General features: G+C 37.2%; 1 protein-coding gene across 1 annotated transcript in view; it reads right to left on the reverse strand.

Moving 5' to 3' along the window:
* LOC123566525 (uncharacterized) overlaps positions 1-17,546 on the reverse strand; it is a 58,153-nt gene that overhangs the window by 33,390 nt on the left and 7,217 nt on the right. The window contains exons 2-5 of the mRNA XM_045360706.2: positions 11,243-11,733; positions 10,282-10,564; positions 7,567-7,711; positions 1,005-1,348 (exon numbers count right to left, since the gene is read on the reverse strand). Of these exons, the coding sequence (XP_045216641.2) occupies positions 1,005-1,348; positions 7,567-7,711; positions 10,282-10,564; positions 11,243-11,706 (1,236 nt within the window). The 5' untranslated portion in view covers positions 11,707-11,733. The remainder of the gene's footprint in view (positions 1-1,004; positions 1,349-7,566; positions 7,712-10,281; positions 10,565-11,242; positions 11,734-17,546) is intronic.

Genomic DNA, 17,546 nt, shown 5'->3' on the forward strand with positions numbered 1-17,546 from the left:
ACCCTCAGTTGCAGAGATAAAAGGATGGAAGAAAGTAAATGACATGATTGCCGTGTTCCACTTTTGACAACATTACCACCTGCTCCCTGCCAGGTGTATTATATTTATAAGGCAGAAAGGAGTGTTGGGGATACTACTGGCACCATGAAATATATCCTTTTAAAATAGCCTGATCTAAGCACTGTACATTGGATACTTGAAATATTTATTTAGTAATTTTAAATGCACATTGTCTGGCCATATCACATTATAATTTAATTGAAATCTGTCAAAAAAAAAATTCAAAGCAGTCATCCAGTCACTTACTAGATATTTCAAAGGCTTATGGCACTTTCAAAAATAATCCAAAAGGAAAATGTAAGACAGTATGCAATACTATCCTTGGAATACATTGAACCTTCCAACCAAGTTTGATGATAATACAAACAGCTGCTTTAGCAGGGTTATGTCAGAATGATTCAGGTATATACTGTAAAATCATTTAATTTCGTGGGCATGAAATTTCATGGTTTCGTTCAAAATGGCAATTTAGTGGGGATATGAATTCGTGGATTTCAACTTTCGAACATAAAATGAATGGGAATTTTACTTGTTCGTTGGGATTAAATTTCGCAGATTGACTCAACAACGAAATCCACGAAAATTAGTCCCCCACGAATATTAATGATTTCACAGTATAAGCAGAACACGATTTACTTATCTGCAAGGTGATCAAGTGAGTTTAAGGCAAGATACCGAGAAGTCCTAGCCATTTAATCTCAGAAATTTAAAAGTGTAGGTTTTTCCAAATTGTAAAATCTGAAAAAAAAAAACAACTATTTTTTTATGAAAATGTTACATTTCACAAGGTATTGGCTCAGTAATGACAATACCGAGCATATTTCCGGATAAATGGCATTACACCATCACTTCCTGTTTATCAAACATGCAAAACTTCCTTAAGGTGGACATTTATATCATACTCATTTTTGGTCTTTTTCCCTTTAAATTACTTTATGTAATACCTTAATTGCACTCTTGTTAGCTGATAAGAATGCCAGTTGCCACACCAACTTCACACATGCCAGAACCTCTGTGGTAACCTTTCCCTGGATTATTTTCACAAGTGTGGCAAGCAGATTCTCCTTGGACACAACCTTTGATTTATTTGTATCACTCTGCGCAATAGCGGCTAGACCGTCAACTAATTCTGTCAAGTGAAACCCATGCTCTTTTCTGTCTGGCGCATTCAGTGCCTTGACGATTGCTTTCAGGAGGAAGTCTATAACATCCTCTTCAGCTGCCAATTTAGACACCTCTTCTTCTGTTACAATGTTTCCAAGTGCCAACAATGTTATCATCTTTACATCTAAAACAAATATGAACATTTAATAAATTTTTTTTATATAATTGCTGACATTAGGCATGATCATTGTCACATATGTGAGAAATAATCAGAAACCTGACCTCTGTCCATTGAGGTGTCCACCTTTAAAGGTTTAGATCAAAGTGAGGCTCCTGGCTGATGTTTCAAGTGCCTATTCAATTAAGCCAAAAAAAAAAAATCAAGGTTCTAAGTATCAGTTGCTCAATGCAGCTACCAACTGTTCAGACCATGTTGGTGTCACAATCGCACATCCTTGTATGACACTACCTGGACCCAAAGTTACAAAATTAAGTTCGAGAACCAGTCTCAAAACTCTAGCATATGACTGGTTGATTCTGAGCTCAATTCTTAAATTGTCCAATAGCAAGACTGTCTTCCAATTAAGCTTTCTAATCTCTGAACCAGCAGAACTGTTTTTCGGAGGCAGTTTATCAAACTCAAAGAAACTAGTATAATCTAGAAACTACACAATTTCTCCTTTCTGTATGTCAGGCAATTGTTTCTTTGTCATCATTGTATAACCAAAATTGTAACTTTCATGTAAATCAAGACAATTTTCATATGGATTTTTGTAAATTTCATACACTGTGAAATCAATCATATTTGTAAGGGATTCATTTTCATGGGACGCTTGACTGTGTAAATCGTGCACAAACAAATTTTCCATTTACTGTATAATTAACATCTAAAATCTACTATTTCATAAATTATCCTAGTGAAACAGCTACTTTTGCCAAAAACAATGACATTTTATGCCCATGAAATAATGACTTCACAATATTTTAAAGGGACTAACCCACACATTTTCGGCGATAAATAATTTCTCCGAAAAATCTATAAAAAGTGAGTTCTCTCAAAGTGACTAGTGGAACAAACTTATTGACATAAGATTTTTGTAAGATATTCTTATAAATAACCAAAAATATTGTGGAAAATGTAGTAAACCGTTGCAATGCTTTTGAAATAATGCAAAAAAGTAATATTTTCTTGCATTTTTACCAATATCTTACTTTTTATTTTCACCCACTTTATCATTTTTCAGTGTCATATATACATTTTATGCCAAACTTGGTGGAAATGAAAATGTTGAAAAATTTCACCCAAACTGTGGGCGAGTAGCTTTAAGTCTATCCAAAGGACTTTACAGATGTAAAGATAAAGAACAATTTTAGGTTTCTTTACAGCTGATGCCAAAAAGATTGACCTGAATAATATACATTTATATATTTTGCTTTGGTTGAATAAATTTGATATTTTGATGTTACTCTTGAGGCAACTGCTTAAATAATGCGACTGTCATATTATGACTAAAACTTTCATGAAAGCTGATGGAAAATTTGTAGCACGCTTATTGACATGTGCTGAAATACGTGCAATACAAGTTGCATCACCTTTCCAGGAAACTACTTAACTTGCTAAGTGATAATTATCAGGACTGCTGGTTGCATATAAAACCAGTGTGAATGGATAGAGGATGAATAAGAACTGCTTGATCATTAATAATTCATCCGCATTGTTCATGAATGGGACTACTTTGTGTAGCACATGAACAAATTCCTTTGGATGTGAATTGGAATCATATAAAGATGCTACATGATTGTCAGAAATACACTTAACTTTGGTAGCGGGATAAACCCGCAACCAAAAACCAAAAAAAACAAGAGGTCTGCATGCGCCTATGTTGCTCATCTGAAGTGGACCTTGACCATCTGACCTTGCTTCTGGCCATATTTGATAAAATCTTTTAAGAACTTCATTAAAATGAAAGTCATTGAAAGGTTATTTCTATATTTTGCCCTGACTGACAAAAAGATGCGTTACTATTACAATAAATTTGAAGATAAAAGGCCAAAGTGAATCTTTGAACAAACCTGAAAGAGGTCAATGCCAGGATGCTACGGGCCAAGTTTGGTGTAATTCTGACCTGCAGTTTCAGAGGAGAAGACGTTTAAGTAACAAGATGGTCATGATGGCCCTATATTGCTCACCTGAGTAGAGTTGTTTGCTTGAACAAATTTCCTAGATAAAGCTTTAAAAACAAGAAAATTAGGAGTGTGGGTCAAGGTAAAGATTTTGAAATCTGTAAAAAAATATTACGTAAGACAGCGCGCTCCACTATTCGACGATTTGACAGTAAAATGAATTTATGTCTCAATAAGAGACCTCTACTTTAAAAGGAAGATACACTAAGGGGCATAATTCTGTCAAGAACACAAATCAGTTATTGGGATTGTTACCACACATGCAGATGATAAAGATACATTCTGAGTTCAAGTCATTATCTTATATACCGGTAGTACCAAAGTTATGTCCAGAAAACGAAGTTTGTTAAAAGATTTAAGTATGAAAGAGGCATAATTTGGTCAAAAACAAAATCAGAGTTATGGGGTTTGTTACCACACATGCAGACGATGATGATAAAGATACATTTTAAGTTTCAAGTCTTTATCTTATATTGCATTAAAGTTATATCCAGAGAGCGAAGATTGCAAAAAAACTTTAAGTACAAAAGGGGCATAATTCTGTCAAAAATACAATTAGAGTTATGGGATTTGTAACCACACATGCAGATGATGATTATAAAACAATATTTTTAATTTCAAGTCACTATTTTTTAAAGTACCAAAGGTATGTCTATAAACGAAGATTTCGAAAAAATTTAACATGAAAATAATTCCAAGTATAACAACTTTGTGACCTTGAAATGGGTATAATGGGCCCAGCCCCTGCATATATTTTGTTTGTATGCTGGACAATGTTAATGTGAACTTACAGTAAGATATAAGCAATAGTTACAAAGATATGACAGAAAAACAAAGGTTGCCGAAAAACTTTAACCTTAAAAATAACCTAAGTATAACACCGAATAGTGGAGCTTAAAACAAGAAAGTAGGTCAAGGTTACAGTCCAGTGACCCCTACTTACTTGGGGTCATAAGGTAATTATAATTAAACAGTCTAGGAAATATGATCAGATAATCTTTGAAGTATTTTTTCCAATAAAATTCATATAAAACTATGTGACACTCAGGGTGGGGCCTCTTTTCACCCCAGGGGTATAATTTGAACAATTTTGTTAGACAGTCACTAGGCAATGCTACATACTGAATATAAAAAGTGTAGGCCTTGAACTTTCAGTCAAGAAGATTTTTAAAAGTTTTTTCCTATGTAAGTCTATGTAAAACTTGGGACCCTCAGGGCAGGGCCTCTTTTTACCCCAGAGGCATGATTTGAACAATCTTGGTAAAGGACCACTAGGCAATGCAACATACCAAAAATCAACAAGCAAATTCGATGAATTGGTATCCCCCGCCGAAAGGGTTTGTGGTGAGGAATGGCAAAACAATATATCAGGCAAAAAGTTAAGGATGTTACTTTAGAGGCAAATAATTTCATTAGTCAAAATCAATTTAACAGAAAATTGGTGGTGGTGGTGGGGGGGGGGGGGGCTGACTGGGTGAGGGTACAAAACATCACATGTTGATCAAGGTTTGAAAAAAAAAGTAATAAAAAGGAATGAAAAAAAATTCTTTTTTTTTTTTTTGGGGGGGGGGGGGGGGGGGGGGGGGGGAGGGGATGACCAAGGCAAGGTGGTGACCAGGTGTGGGTACACAACTTCACATGTTTATAATAAATGTTCATGAAAAAAGAATGAAAGAAGTTTATTGAAATTCTACCAATTGGTTGGTTTGTTATGTACAAATCTGTAGATTTTTAAACAATTAAAGGGCAATAACTCTAAGGAAAATTGACCAATTAATAAAAACAAATGACAGGCATCATCAAAGTACGTTGGTTCATATTTATTTCAAGTTTCATGAAGTTCTACCAGCTTGTTACTGAGAAATGGCTGCAGACGTGGATTTTTCATTAAATCAAGGGCAATAACTCTAAGGGAAATTGACCAATCAAAAAAGAAACTTGACGGGCATCATCGCAGTATATTGGTGCATCTTTATTTCAAGTTGTATGAAATTCTATCTAATAGTCACTGAGAAATGGCTGTGGACGGACATTTTTTGGTATTTTTCAATAAATCAAGGGCAATAACTCTAAGGAAAATTGACCAATCAAAAAAAAAAAAAACTTCACGGGCATCATCGCAGTATGTTGGTGCATGTTTGTTTCAAGTTTCATAAAATTCTACCTGATAGTTACTGAGAAATGGCTGCGGACGGAGGGACGCATGCACGGATGCACGGACGTGACGGTCAACGCCATTTCAATACCCACCCTCCCGATTTCATCGGCGGGGGATAAAAACCTAGGCCTTGCAGTTTCAGACAAGAAGATTTTTTTCCCCTGTATAAGTCTATGTAAAACTTGGGTGGGGTCTCCTTTCACCCAAGGGGCATAATTTGAACAATCTTGGTAGAGAACCACAAGGCAATGCTACATACCAAACATCGAAGGCCTAGGTCTTGTGGTTTCAGACAAGAAGATTTTAAAACAAAATTTCCTATTTAAGTCTATGTTAAACTTGAGACCCCTAGGGCGGGTCCTCTTTTCACCCCATGGGTATAATTTGAAAAATTTTGTTAGGGAACCAAAAGGCAATGCTACATACCAAATATCAAAGGCCTAGGTCTTTTGGTTTCAGACAAGAAGATTTTTTAAGTTTTTTCCTATATAAGTCTATGTAAAACTTGGGACTCTTTTCACTCCAGGGGCATAATTTGAACAATCTTTATAGAGGACCATTAGATGATGTCACATGCCAAATATTGAGGCTCTATGCCTTGTGGTTTTGGACAAGAAGATTTTCCCTTTATAAGTCTATGTAAACCATGTCACCCCCAGGGCGGGGTCATATTTGACCCTAGGGCAGTAATTTGAACAACTTGGTAGACGACTACTAATTGATGCTACATACCAAATATAAAAGCCCTATGACCTGTGGTTTTTGACAATAAGATTTTTAAAGATTTTCCTTTTGGTTGCCATGGCAACCAGAGTTATATATGGAATTGAATTCTTTTAACAATTTTTAAAGAAGACCATCCAAGGAACATCCCTGTGAAGTTTCATCAAAATTGGCTTGATGGTTTAGGAGATGTTGTTTAAAGAAAAGTGTAGACAGCCGGAAGCCAGACGGTGAGTGATCACAATAGCTCACCCTGAGCCTTTGGCTCAGGTGAGCTAAAAACAAGAAAGTAGGTCAGTAGGTAATTATAATTAAACAGTCTAGGAAATATGATCAGATAACTTTTGAAGTATTTTTTCCTATATAACTCAAACAACAAGTGACCCCCTGGGCGGGACCTCTTTTCATCCTAGGGGCATAATTTGAACAATCTTGTTAGAAAACCAAAGTTTTTTCCTATATAAGTCTGTGTAAAACTAGGGACCCCCAGGGCAGGGTCTTTTTTTCACCCCAGTGGCATAATTTGAAACATTTTGGTAGAGGACCACTAGGCAATGCAACAAACCAAATATCAAAAGCCTAGGCCTTGCAGTTTCAGGCGAGAAGATTTATAAAGTTTTTTCCTATACAAGTCTATTTAAAACTTGGGACCCCTGGGGCGGGGCCTCTATTCACCCCAGGGTTATAATTTAAACAATCTTGGTAGAGGACCACAAGGCAATGCTACAAACCATGTATCAAAGGTCTTGTGGTTTCAGACAAGAAGATTTTAGAAGTTTTTTCCTATATAAGTCTATGTAAAACTTGGGACCCCCGGGGCGGGTCCTCTTTTCACACCAGGGGCATAATTTGAACAATCTTCATAGGAACGACGCACGACAGACATAGAGTGGTCACAAAAGCTCTCCATGAGTTTTTGGCTCAGGTGAACTAAAACATATAGAAAAGATCAAGAAAAACACTTCTGAATATTAGTAATAAAGTTAGTATTTGTGTTTCTTGCATCTGGTAATAACTACCAAATTGATACCTGCTGATAAGTACTCTAGAGAAGGGTTGACTAGAATATTTTGATAGTTTTTACATAGTGTGATATAATGATATGGTGTCTGTTGCAAGTACCAAAGGTAACACATATGATCACTTTGTCAGTGTGAGGACGCCTGCATCACTCGCTAGTCATATAAATACGGCATTTCTGCATGGGAAAACCAGTTCATCCACAGCTGTGTGAGAACCCTGATTAGAGAAACTGTATTAAATTATTTAAGTATGAGGTCAAATACACCTGGGAATTAGGCTGTTATATTTTACTGTGGGCGATACATAATACTTACACACAGTTGACCTTAAGAATGGATACAACAACTTAGTCACTTTAAGGTCACGAAATATTTGTTTATCAATGTCAGGATTTCTGGCACAGTTATGTAGAATTCCAACTGCAGAATTGAATGCAAATAGATCCATGTCTTCAAAATCCTAAAAATAAATAGAAACAGACAATTATGCATATATATTTCCATGACTAACATGTTCAAACATGCTTTACATATAAAAGTCGAGATATAGAGTAATCTGACCAGCCGGACTTGAACTTAGAATGCTGTTTATGATTATACCAATAAGGACAGGACATCACCAACTTCAAAAACAACAACTGAATATTGTGCAATAGCCTACACTATTAAAGGCAACAATTAACACATCAAAGAATATCAAAGAATATTTAAAACAATAGATAAACAAGGCAGTCTGAATGACAGCTAAATCCCCCGCCACTGCTATGGATAGTGAAAGGGTAAAATCTTTGATTTTAGCTGTGACCTTGACCTTGAACTGACATGACTGACTCATGAATTCTGCACAACGTCTTGATGAGGTGATCATTTGACCAAAGTTTCATGAAAATCCTTCAAGGGGTTTAGGAGATACAGAGCTGAAACCTTTGACCTTCAGTTGTGACCTTGACCTTGAGTTGACATGGCTGACTCATGAGTTCTTGATGAGGTGATCATTTGACCCAAGTTTGATGAAAATCCTTCAAGGGTTAGGAGATACAGAGTGACACCAAATGGAAGGCTCAAACCTTCGACCCTTAGTTGTGACCTTGACTTTGAGCTGGCATGGTTGACTCATAATTTCTGCACATCGTTCTGATGAGGTAATCATTGACCCAAGTTTTATAAAATTCCTTCAAGGGGTTTAGGAGATATAGAGCGGACACGAAATGGAAGGCTCAAACCTTTGACCTTCAGTTGTGACCTTGACCTTGAGCCGACATGGCTGACTCATAAGTTCTGCACATCGCCTTGATGAAGTGATCATTTGACCCAAGTTTGATGAAAATCCTTCAAGGGGTTTAGGAGATATAGAGCGGAGACAAAATGGAAGGCTCAAACCTTTGACCCTAAGTTGTGACCTTGACCTTGAGCCGGCATGACTGACTCATGGGTTCTGCACATCGCCTTGATGAGGTGATCATTTGACCCAAGTTTTATCAAATTCCTTCAAGGGGTTTAAGAGATATAGAGCGGACACAAAATGGAAGGCTCAAACCTTTGACATTGAGTTGTGACCTTGACCTTGAGCCGGCATGGCTGACTCATGGGTTCTGCACATCGTCTTGATGAGGTGATCATTTGACCCAAGTTTTATAAAATTCCTTCAAGGGGTTTAGGAGATATAGAGCGGACACAAAATGGCAGGCTCAAACCTTTGACCTTGAGTTGTGACCTTGACCTTGAACCGACAAGGCTGACTCATGGGTTCTGCACATCGTCTTGATGAGGTGATCATTTGACCCAAGTTTCATGAAAATCCTTCAAGGGGTTTAGGAGATATGGACCGGACACGATTTTGTTACGGACGGAAGGACGGAAAGACGGAAGGACGGACGGAAGGACGGACGGACGGAAGGACGGACGCAGACCATTCCTATAATCCCTCCGCCACGGCGGGGGATTAATAATCTGATAATATAAATATTTTTTTAAAAATAGCTTTTCCTAACAATATATATACTGGCCTTTACTACCGTATGAATGAAACAACAGCTCTGCCAAGCGGGGCAATATATGCCTGAAGGGTTACATAAGAGGATGGGAGCAAAATTTAAAGAACTTGACTGTTGAAGCCTAAAGGACAAACAAAGGGAAGAAATTCCAAAAAAAATTCTAAGTCCAAAAAAAAAAATCCTTTCAAGGTACAGGTATGTAAAAATACACCTAAAAATTGGATGTACGATCCATGTTGTACCACAGAAAAGTAGTCTCGGTTTTTCCCTACGGCCAATAATAAAAAGTTTCAAAACAAGCTATTTATAGTAACAGAAAAGGGAAGTAATTAAAAAAAAAAATATTGTAAGTAAACAAAAAAAAAGGGATCTGCCAAATAAGAACAACAGCACTGCAATACAGAGCAATAAACACAAAGCAGTCATATATGATATTTGACCCCTGTGTGACCTTGACCTTGAAGTGAGTCATCCGAAACATGCGATCTGCACATTGTCTTGGTGTGGTGAACATTTGTGCCAAGTTTCCTTGGAATCTTTCAAGCAGTTCAAGAGTTACAGAGCGGACACGAAACAAACTGATATGACATTCGACCCCTAAGTGTGACCTTGACTTTGAAGATAGACATCCAAAACCTGTGCTCTGCACATGTCGTCTCAGTGTGGTGAACATTTGCGTCAAGTTTCTTTGAAATCCTTCAAGGCGTTAAAGAGTTACAGTGCGGACACGAAATTGCTAACAGACGAACAGATGGACAAACCGACAGACGGACACTGTGGGTATAACATAATACGTCCCTTTGGGTGTATAATAAGTGACCTTATCAACTTAGCTGAAGGCTTATTTATTTTTTCAAGTAACCTAACACAGGAATTCTTTCATGGCCTTACAGAAATGTCATTAAGTTAATAATATTCAATTTACTTTAAAACATATCTGTTCTTAATTCTGTTTTTGAAACACCTTCATTTTTGAACAATCTGTGAAAATATCACTTCAAAAAAAAAAGAGAAAAAAAAAAGGAAAAAAAGCTACCGCCATATCTTGAAGATCCTCTTCTTTTATTATTTCAAGGTCATGCACAAGTTTCGTGAATAAATCAGTCTGAGAGATCATTTCTGAGAATTTATGACTGCTGTCAGAGAAGTTCCATAGTATTTCTCTAATGGTTAGAACCAGAAGTGTGCCGTGGTCCCCTGGATCCTTGTTCTTCTTCTCTTTCACCTGATTTGCCTCATCAACAAAGCCATAGCTTATTCCATCAACATCAAGATCATCATAGACAAAGTTGTAGTAACCAACCAAGGCCTGAACAAAGCTGAAACATTTAATGAAAATGCTGCAGTTCAAACTTAAGGAACGATATAGCAAGCAGTCTGTAAACCAACCACTTAGCTGCCAGTCTATTAATCAAAAATAAGTTTTTGATCACACTTGATCTCTGATTTGTTGGCATTAACTTCACAGCACAATTTAAGTCAAACAGTGGCTTTCCAGAGTCTGTTGGAAGAAAGAACCCAGGTGCCCCTACAGGGACTATTTCATACAGAGGCAGGCACCTGGGTAGAATCACCAATCTGCAGTATGGCAGCTGGATGACTAAAGTGAGGTTTCAAATCCATGGTGGCAAAAGACATATGATTCTAACTTAGTGACCTTGACCTCAGCAACAAGGTCTCTTTCATGTCTGGTTTTAAGTTACATGTAGGAAGGTTGTACTGACTAGCTGTAAGGGAAAACACTTGAAAACATTTCACTCATCATCATTAATTTTTTACTTACTTACATACTTACTGTTAAACTTCAGCAGTAATCTGCACAATGAATAAGATCTTAAGAAATATACAGTCATTGGCAATTTTTTCCTTTTCCTAAGTCACTGTTTATTGTTGTACGTGGTGTCAATAAACCAAAGCTTGCAGAAAATCAACTGAAACTGCTATATTAAATTAAACATAAGAAGAAAAAACACCAGGCATAATAACTGGAATCTTACTTTATTCTTGCTAGTCTATTTGCCATCACCATACGCTGCTCATCTTTGTCAAACTTGGAAAATGCTTCGGTTACGTTGTCTTTCAGCATTTTATTGAGTGGCTCGTAATACCTTTCATTTCTTTTAGACTGATCTAGCAAAAACTTTTTGCATTGTTCAAAACCCTCAAATACTTTTTTCAGTTCAGGTGACTTTTTGACATTTTTATTTTCTAGTTCTTCTTCCCTTTCTTGCTGTTGCTTTGTTACAGCCCCGATAATTACTGAGGGTCTTGAAGCAAGAGGTCGCTTTGGCATTATCTTTTGGTTAGTCTGTGCTGTCTGAGACTGCATACTTGCTAATGTGTCCAAATCTTCTATGTTGCTATGGTAACCACTACTGTTTTCTGATGGAGTAGACAGTAATGGGGAAGCTGATGTATTTTCTGTTTTCACGGGTATTTCCAATGATGCACCTGCACCCATTACATACACAACATTTTTTCACAATACCTGAAACAGAAACACATTTAACAACTATAATGAGTTATTTCTTCATTCATAAATACGAACAACAGAAAGGTATAAAAATACTGATGTTAGCTTTTCGTACAAAAAAGGTATCATTACCTTACTACATCTATGTGTTATCATTACTATATATACTTATATGTGCCTCAAGCTACAAAGACTGTAAGAATTAAGGAAATTAGGACAAAAATAGGGAACAGGAAATGTGTTATTGATTTAAAAGACAAGAGGGCCATAATGGTCCAAGATCTGAGTTTCAGAACTTAAACAGGCTAGAAAGTATGCAACTTTGAAAGAGGACCATAATATGCTCTAGGTGTTGAAAATTCTAGAGGCAGTGAAATGTGACAGATGACAAACCATTCAAACATTGGAGCAGGCCGAGTGCGTTTTGGAAGGTCCTCTCTATAATGGATATCTGTATCCAGCATTTAATGAGAAGAAGTTCTTTAAAGGAATTTCTATATTTAGCTTTAGTGGCCGCTAAAAGGGGGATGAGTGCCCCCATTTCAACATGTTTGAAAGAGAACCTTATACTGATGCTAAAGACCAAGTTTGGTGAAGATTCATCAAGCCATTCAGGAGAAGACGTTTAAAAGAATTTCTATTTTTAACTCCAGTGGCCCTTAAAAGGGGCTGGGTACCCACATTTGAGTAATTTTGGGAGCTGGTCTCACAATGATGCTACAGACCAAGTTCCATCCACCGGGCAATCCAAAAGAAGAAGTTGTTTAAAGGTTTTTTCTATTTTTAGCTGTAGCCATCCCCATTTAAACAGGACTGGGAAAGAAATTTATAATGAGGCTACACACAATGTTTGATGAAGATCCACCGAGCTGTTCATGAAAAAAAGTTGTTTAAAGGTTTTTCCATTTCAGCTCTCAGTTAATAAGCGGCCCCAAAACTTTGGGAGATGACCTTATAAATTAATGATACTAAAGATCAAGTTTAATGAATACAAGCAGTGACTTTTTTATTTTTCAAAACAACCTGTGGCTTTCAGAAGGGGAAAATATAGCGTGATAAATGCCAAAAAGGGTAAAATGCAAATGATTATATGCGTAGTACCCACGTACTTATGATTTTGGCACCAGTTAGCATGACATAACAGTTAGTTGATAACAACAACTGCACAAGTTGTAAATTTGAAGCAACATGGGCGTAATTGCGGTTGAATATTGTAGATATTAGTTAACACCTGAACTTTTGTAAAATCATTCACTAATAGTATTCATATTAGGGAACATTTCTTAAATTCCAAGCGAAAACAAGCAAATCTGATGAACTGGTATCCGCCGCCGAAAGGGTCTGTGGTGAGGAATGGCAAAAAAATACATCCGGTAAAGTTAAGGATGTTACTAAGAAGCAAATAATTTCATTAGTCAAAAATCAATTTAACAGAAAATGAATGCTATTTTCTGGTGGGGGGGGGGGGGGGGGGGGGGGGGCAGCGGGGGTGACCGGGTGTCAGGGTACAAAACATCACATTTTGATTATATTGATGGAAAATCAAAAGTGAAAAAAAAAAATGGGGGTGGGGGTGGGGGCAGGGTGATGCATGATCGGGGTGGTGGGCATGACTGGGTGGAGGAATCGGGTGAAGGAAATGTACAACTTTGCATGCTGATAAATATTCATGGAAGGTTTGAAAAAAAAAATAACTAGAAATTGCTTTTGTAAAAAAGAGCATGTCTCCCCTAATGCAAAGTCCTATAGGCAAGAAGTCAATAGGGGTCAGGAGCGAAAGTCAAAGAGACACTGATGGTTGGCTGCAATAGGGATCATCTACTTGGCATGTCCAGTCATCCTGCTAAATTTCAACACTATTGGCCTAGTGGTTCTCAAGTCACTGTTCAGGCTCCTGTGACCTTGCCCTTTGATCAAGTGACCTCAAAATAAATAGGGGTCATCTACTCTGCATGTCCAATCATCCTATTAAGTTTCAACATTCTAGGTCAAGTGGTTCTCAAGTTATTCTCCAGAAATGATTTCACATGACCAGGCCCCTGTGACCTTGACCTTTAATAGACTGACCCCAAAATCAATAGGGATCATCTACTCTGCATGTTCAATCATCCTATGAAGTTTCAACATTCTGGGTCAAGTGGTTCTCAAGTTATTGATCAGAAATTGTTTTCCATGTTCAGTCAAGTTATTGATCAGAAATTGTTTTCCATGTTCAGGCTCCTGTGACATTGACCTTTAACAGAGTGAACTCAAAATAAATAGGGGTCATCTACTCTGCATGTCCAATCATCCTATTAAGTTTCAACATTCTAGGTCAAGTGGTTCTGAAGTTATTCTCCAGAAATGATTTTACATGACCAGGCCCCTGTGACCTTGACCTTTAACGAAGTGACCCCAAAAACTATAGGGGTCATTGATTCTGCATGTACAATCATCCTATGAAGTTTCAACATTCTGGGTCAAGTGGTTCTCTAGTTATTGATCGGAAATGGTTTTCAATGTTCAGACCGCTGTGACCTTGACCTTTGACAGAGTGACCCCAAAAACAATAGGGGTCATCTACTCTTCATGACCAATCATCCTATGAAGTTTCAACATTCTGGGTCAAGTGGTTCTCTAGTTATTGATCGGAAATGGTTTTCAATGTTCAGGCCCCTGTGACCTTGACCTTTGATGGAGTGACCCCAACAAGAGGACCAAAATGGTCCTATTTCGCTCACCTGTTATCATTGCACTTAAGGACAAGAATGTCAAACAAGAGGGCCATGATGGCCCTATATCGCTCACCTGTTATCATTGCACTTGAGACAAGAAGGTCCTCAGAAAAAATATCTAAATCCAAAGGACAGGAACAACAAAGGGAAGAAATTTAACCAAAAAGAAGAAAAAAATTCTTACAAGGTATAGATATGTCAAAAAACACCTAAAAATTGGAGGTACCATCCATGTTGTACCACAGAAAAGTGGTCTCGGTTTTTCCCTATGGCCAATAATAAAAAAGTTACTAAAAATAAGCTATTTATAGTAACGTAAAAGGGAAGTAATTAAAAAAAAAAAATATTGTAAGTGAACAAAAGAAAGATCTGCCAAGTAAATACATGTATGTTGGCATAAATGAAATTTCAGATCAGTATCTTCATTGGTTATGGAGATATACCCATTTTAATTTAAAATAAAGGGAGGTAATTTGACATAAAATCAGTCCATAGTTATCTACCCTGATTGTCTCAGTCCAACTAATAACAATAATAAAATTTCAAATAAGTCCTATTAGTACTTACTGATATAAATCCATTTTGATTACAATCAGGGGAGGTAATCAGATATAAAATAACTCTAGAACCTACAACTAGATCTGATTTGTCATGGAATCCAAGATTTATTGTTGTTGAAGATATTTTGGAAGTTTGTATCAAATAAAACCATAAATGAAGTCTCTTTATGGCTGCAAAAGCCAAAATAGCCGATTTTGGACATTTAAGGGGCCATAACTCTTGAACCCAAGATGGAATCTGGCCAGTTCAAGAAAGGAAGCAAGATCTTGTGGTGATACAAGTTGTGTGCAACTTTGGTTAAAATCAAATCATAAATGAAGCTGCTATTGTACAGACAAGGTTGAAATAGCTAATTTTGGCTCTTTCAGGGACCATAACTCTGGACCCCATTATGGGATCTGGCCAGTTCAAGAAAGGAACCAAGATCTTATGGTGACACAAGTTTTGTGCAAGTTTGATTAAATTCAAATCATAAATGAAGCTGCTATTGTTCAGACAAGGTCAAAATAGCTAATTCTGGCCCTTTCAGGGGCCATAACTCTGGAACCCATAATGGAATCTCGCCAGTTCAAGAAAGGAACCAAGATCTTATGGTGATACAAGTTGTGTGCAAGTTTGGTTAAAATAAAATCATAAATGAAGCTGCTATTGTGCAGACAAGGTCAAAATAGCTAAATCTGGCCCTTTCAGGGGCCATAACTCTGAAACCCATAATGGGATCTGGCTAGTTCAAGAAAGGAACCAAGATCTTATGGTGACACAAGTTTTGTGCAAGTTTGGTTAAAATCAAATCATAAATGAAGCTGCTATTGTGCAGACAAGGTCAAAATAGCTATTTTTGGCCCTTTCAGGGGCCATAACTCTGGAACCCATAATGGGATCTGGCCAGTTGAAGAAAGTAACCAAGATCTTATGGTGATACAAGTTGTGTGCAAGTTTGGTTAAAATAAAATCAATAATGAAACCACTATCGTGCAGACAAGAAACTGTTGACGCACGCATGCACAGACTGATGACGGACGAAGGGTGATCACAAAAGCTCACCTTGTCACTATGTGACAGGTGAGCTAAAAATCATAATCAAGATCAATCAAAAGAATTAGTTGAAATTTCCTTAAAGTTACTTCAAATAAAATTATTTTCAAATCAGGCCAGTAGTTTCATGCCCGAAGGATTACATCGAGCAAAATTTTGACTGATGAAGTCCAAAGGACAGGAACAACAATGGGCGAAAGGGCGAAATTTAACTAAAAAGAAATAAAAAATTCTTACAAGGTACAGATATGTCAAAATACACTTAAAAAGTGGAGGTACCATCCATGTTGTACCACAGAAAAGTGGTCTTTGTTTTTCCCTACGGCCAACAATAATAAAGTTACTTAATAAGCTATTTATAGTAACATAAAAGGGAAGTAACTGAAAAAATTTATTGTAGGTCAACAAAAGGAGGAGCTGCCAAATAAAAACAAGAACGCTACAATCGACGCAAATGCAGAGCAATATACACACAAAACAAAGTCATATGACCTTTGACCCCTAAGTGTGACCTTGACCTTAAAGTGAGCCATCCAAATGCGCTCTGCACATTGTTTCGATAAGGTGAACATTCGTGTCAGGTTTCTTTGAAATCCTTTCAGGGAAATTGCTAACCGACAGACATACAGACTGACAGACACCGAGGCGATAACGTAATGTCCCTTCGGGCGTATAAAAAGGAATCAAGATCTTATGGTGATACAAGTTGTGTGCAAGTTTGGTTAAAATCAAATATTAAATGAAGCTGCTATTATGCCGAAAAGGTCAAAATAGCTAATTTTGGCCCATTCAGGGGCCGTAACTCTGGAACCCATAATGGGATATAGCCGGTTCAAGAAAGACACCAAGACCTTATGGTGACACAAGTTGTGTGCAAGTTTGGTTAAAATCAAATCATAAATGAAGCTGCTATGGTGAAGACAAGGTCATAAAACCTAATTTTGGCCCTTTCAGGGGCCATAACTCTGGAACCCATAATGGAATCTAACCATTTCAAGAAAGGAACCAACATCTTGGTTCGATACAAGTTGTGTGCAAGTTTGGTTAAAATCAAATCATAAATGAAGCTGCTATGGTGCAGACAAGGTCAAAAAAGCTTATTTTGACCCTTTCAGGGGCCATAACTCTGGAACACATGATGAGATCTTATCGGTTCAAGAAAGGAACTGAGATGTTATGGTGACACAAGTTTTCTGCAAGTTTAATTAAATTCAAATCATAAATGACCCTGCTATTGTGCAGACAAGGTCAAAATAGCTTTCAGGGGCCATGATTCTGGAACCCATTCTGGAATCTGACCAGTTGAAGAAAAGAACCAAGATCTTATGGTGACACAAGTTGTGTACAAGTTTGGTTAAATTCAAATCATAAATGAAGCTGCTATTGTGCAGACAAGGTCAAAATAGCTAATTTTGGCCCTTTCAGGGGCCATAACTCTGGAACCTATAGAGGAATCTGTCCAGTTCAAGAAAGGAACCAAAATCTCACTGTGATACAAGTTGTGTGCAAGTTTGGTAA

The sequence above is a fragment of the Mercenaria mercenaria genome, chromosome 8 (assembly GCF_021730395.1).
Source record: "Mercenaria mercenaria strain notata chromosome 8, MADL_Memer_1, whole genome shotgun sequence".
In the NCBI taxonomy this organism is placed as follows: Eukaryota; Metazoa; Mollusca; class Bivalvia; order Venerida; family Veneridae; genus Mercenaria; species Mercenaria mercenaria.